Source organism: Limulus polyphemus, unplaced genomic scaffold, assembly GCF_000517525.1.
Source record: "Limulus polyphemus unplaced genomic scaffold, Limulus_polyphemus-2.1.2 Scaffold90609, whole genome shotgun sequence".
NCBI lineage: Eukaryota > Metazoa > Arthropoda > Merostomata > Xiphosura > Limulidae > Limulus > Limulus polyphemus.
The window spans coordinates 1-1,024 of NW_013756205.1; the positions used below are offsets into that span (position 1 = coordinate 1).

At 39.0% G+C, this 1,024-nt stretch overlaps 1 protein-coding gene across 1 annotated transcript; it reads right to left on the reverse strand.

Annotated features, from left to right (window-relative positions):
• Positions 1–6: 6 nt before the first annotated feature.
• LOC106477885 (peritrophin-1-like) lies at positions 7–1,019 on the reverse strand (the record flags this gene model as incomplete). Its single annotated transcript, XM_013938405.2, has 2 exons — positions 7–303; positions 650–1,019. Coding segments are annotated over 2 exons (667 nt in total), but the record flags the coding sequence as incomplete, so codon positions are not given.
• Between the last annotated feature and the right edge of the window lie 5 nt (positions 1,020–1,024).

A 1,024-nucleotide genomic window follows, 5' to 3' on the forward strand; every position in this document is an offset into this window, starting at 1 on the left:
CCTTGATGTGTGATTTCCAGTGGGCACAGTGAATGAACTTGGTACAGTCGTGAGGGTGAGGGAAGAGACCAGATTCAGATTCACATTTACAACCAGGAACTGGTTTATCATCACAGTCAACGTTCTCGGGAAAGTCACAGTTTTCTATTTTAGGGTTAAATAGAAGTCCACCTGTACATCTTCCATGATATTTTTGATAATTTTCACATCTAATGTAGGCTGCACAGTCACCTGGTACTGGTTTAATACAGCAGTCGCAGTCACACTCGCCCTCTGGGGTATCAATATCGTCACAAGGTTTTCCTAAAATATAAAAATGCCGCTAATCAAAAAAGTATACATAACTAACAGATTTGCACTCATCAAGCTATTTCTTTAGTTACGTAATAAAGACGTAAAAATTAAGACTTCGTAGATAGTGTAAAGTAAGTTAATAGAATTGTTAGGCTCTTTAAATCAAGACTGTACAAGTGTTCTGTAAAAGTTATTAATCTGTAACTTTATACCAATAACACTATGATTTAGAACACCATTGAGATCTTGGTTGTTAATCATTATCTAATTGAACTTTGGATACGTCTCTTATTCTAAAGCTATACGTCTATTTATCTCATTATGTAAGCCACTCTCTTTATTCTTTTACACTTACCACAGCCGGCATTCCACGGCCAATCACAGACTCTGAGGGTGGGGTTAAAGTGAAGAATACTTGGACATTCCTTCACGTGAGGGATATTGTGAGAGCAGTGAATGAACAAGTTACATTTAGTAGGATGAGGGAAGAGACCTGATGGTGTTTTACAGTGAATTCCGGGAGGTGGAGTTGTTATTCCATCACAGTCCTTGTCGCAAGGTGGGTCACATTCCACGTTTCTGGCATAGTCACAATTTTCGATTTTCGGGTTAAAGCGAAGACCATCAGCACAAGTTTGCTTTATAGCATTACCGTTAATACAGAGGGTGAACTTGGAGCAATCCTTGGGATCAGGGATGGCACAACAATCACAAGGACATTCATTCTTGG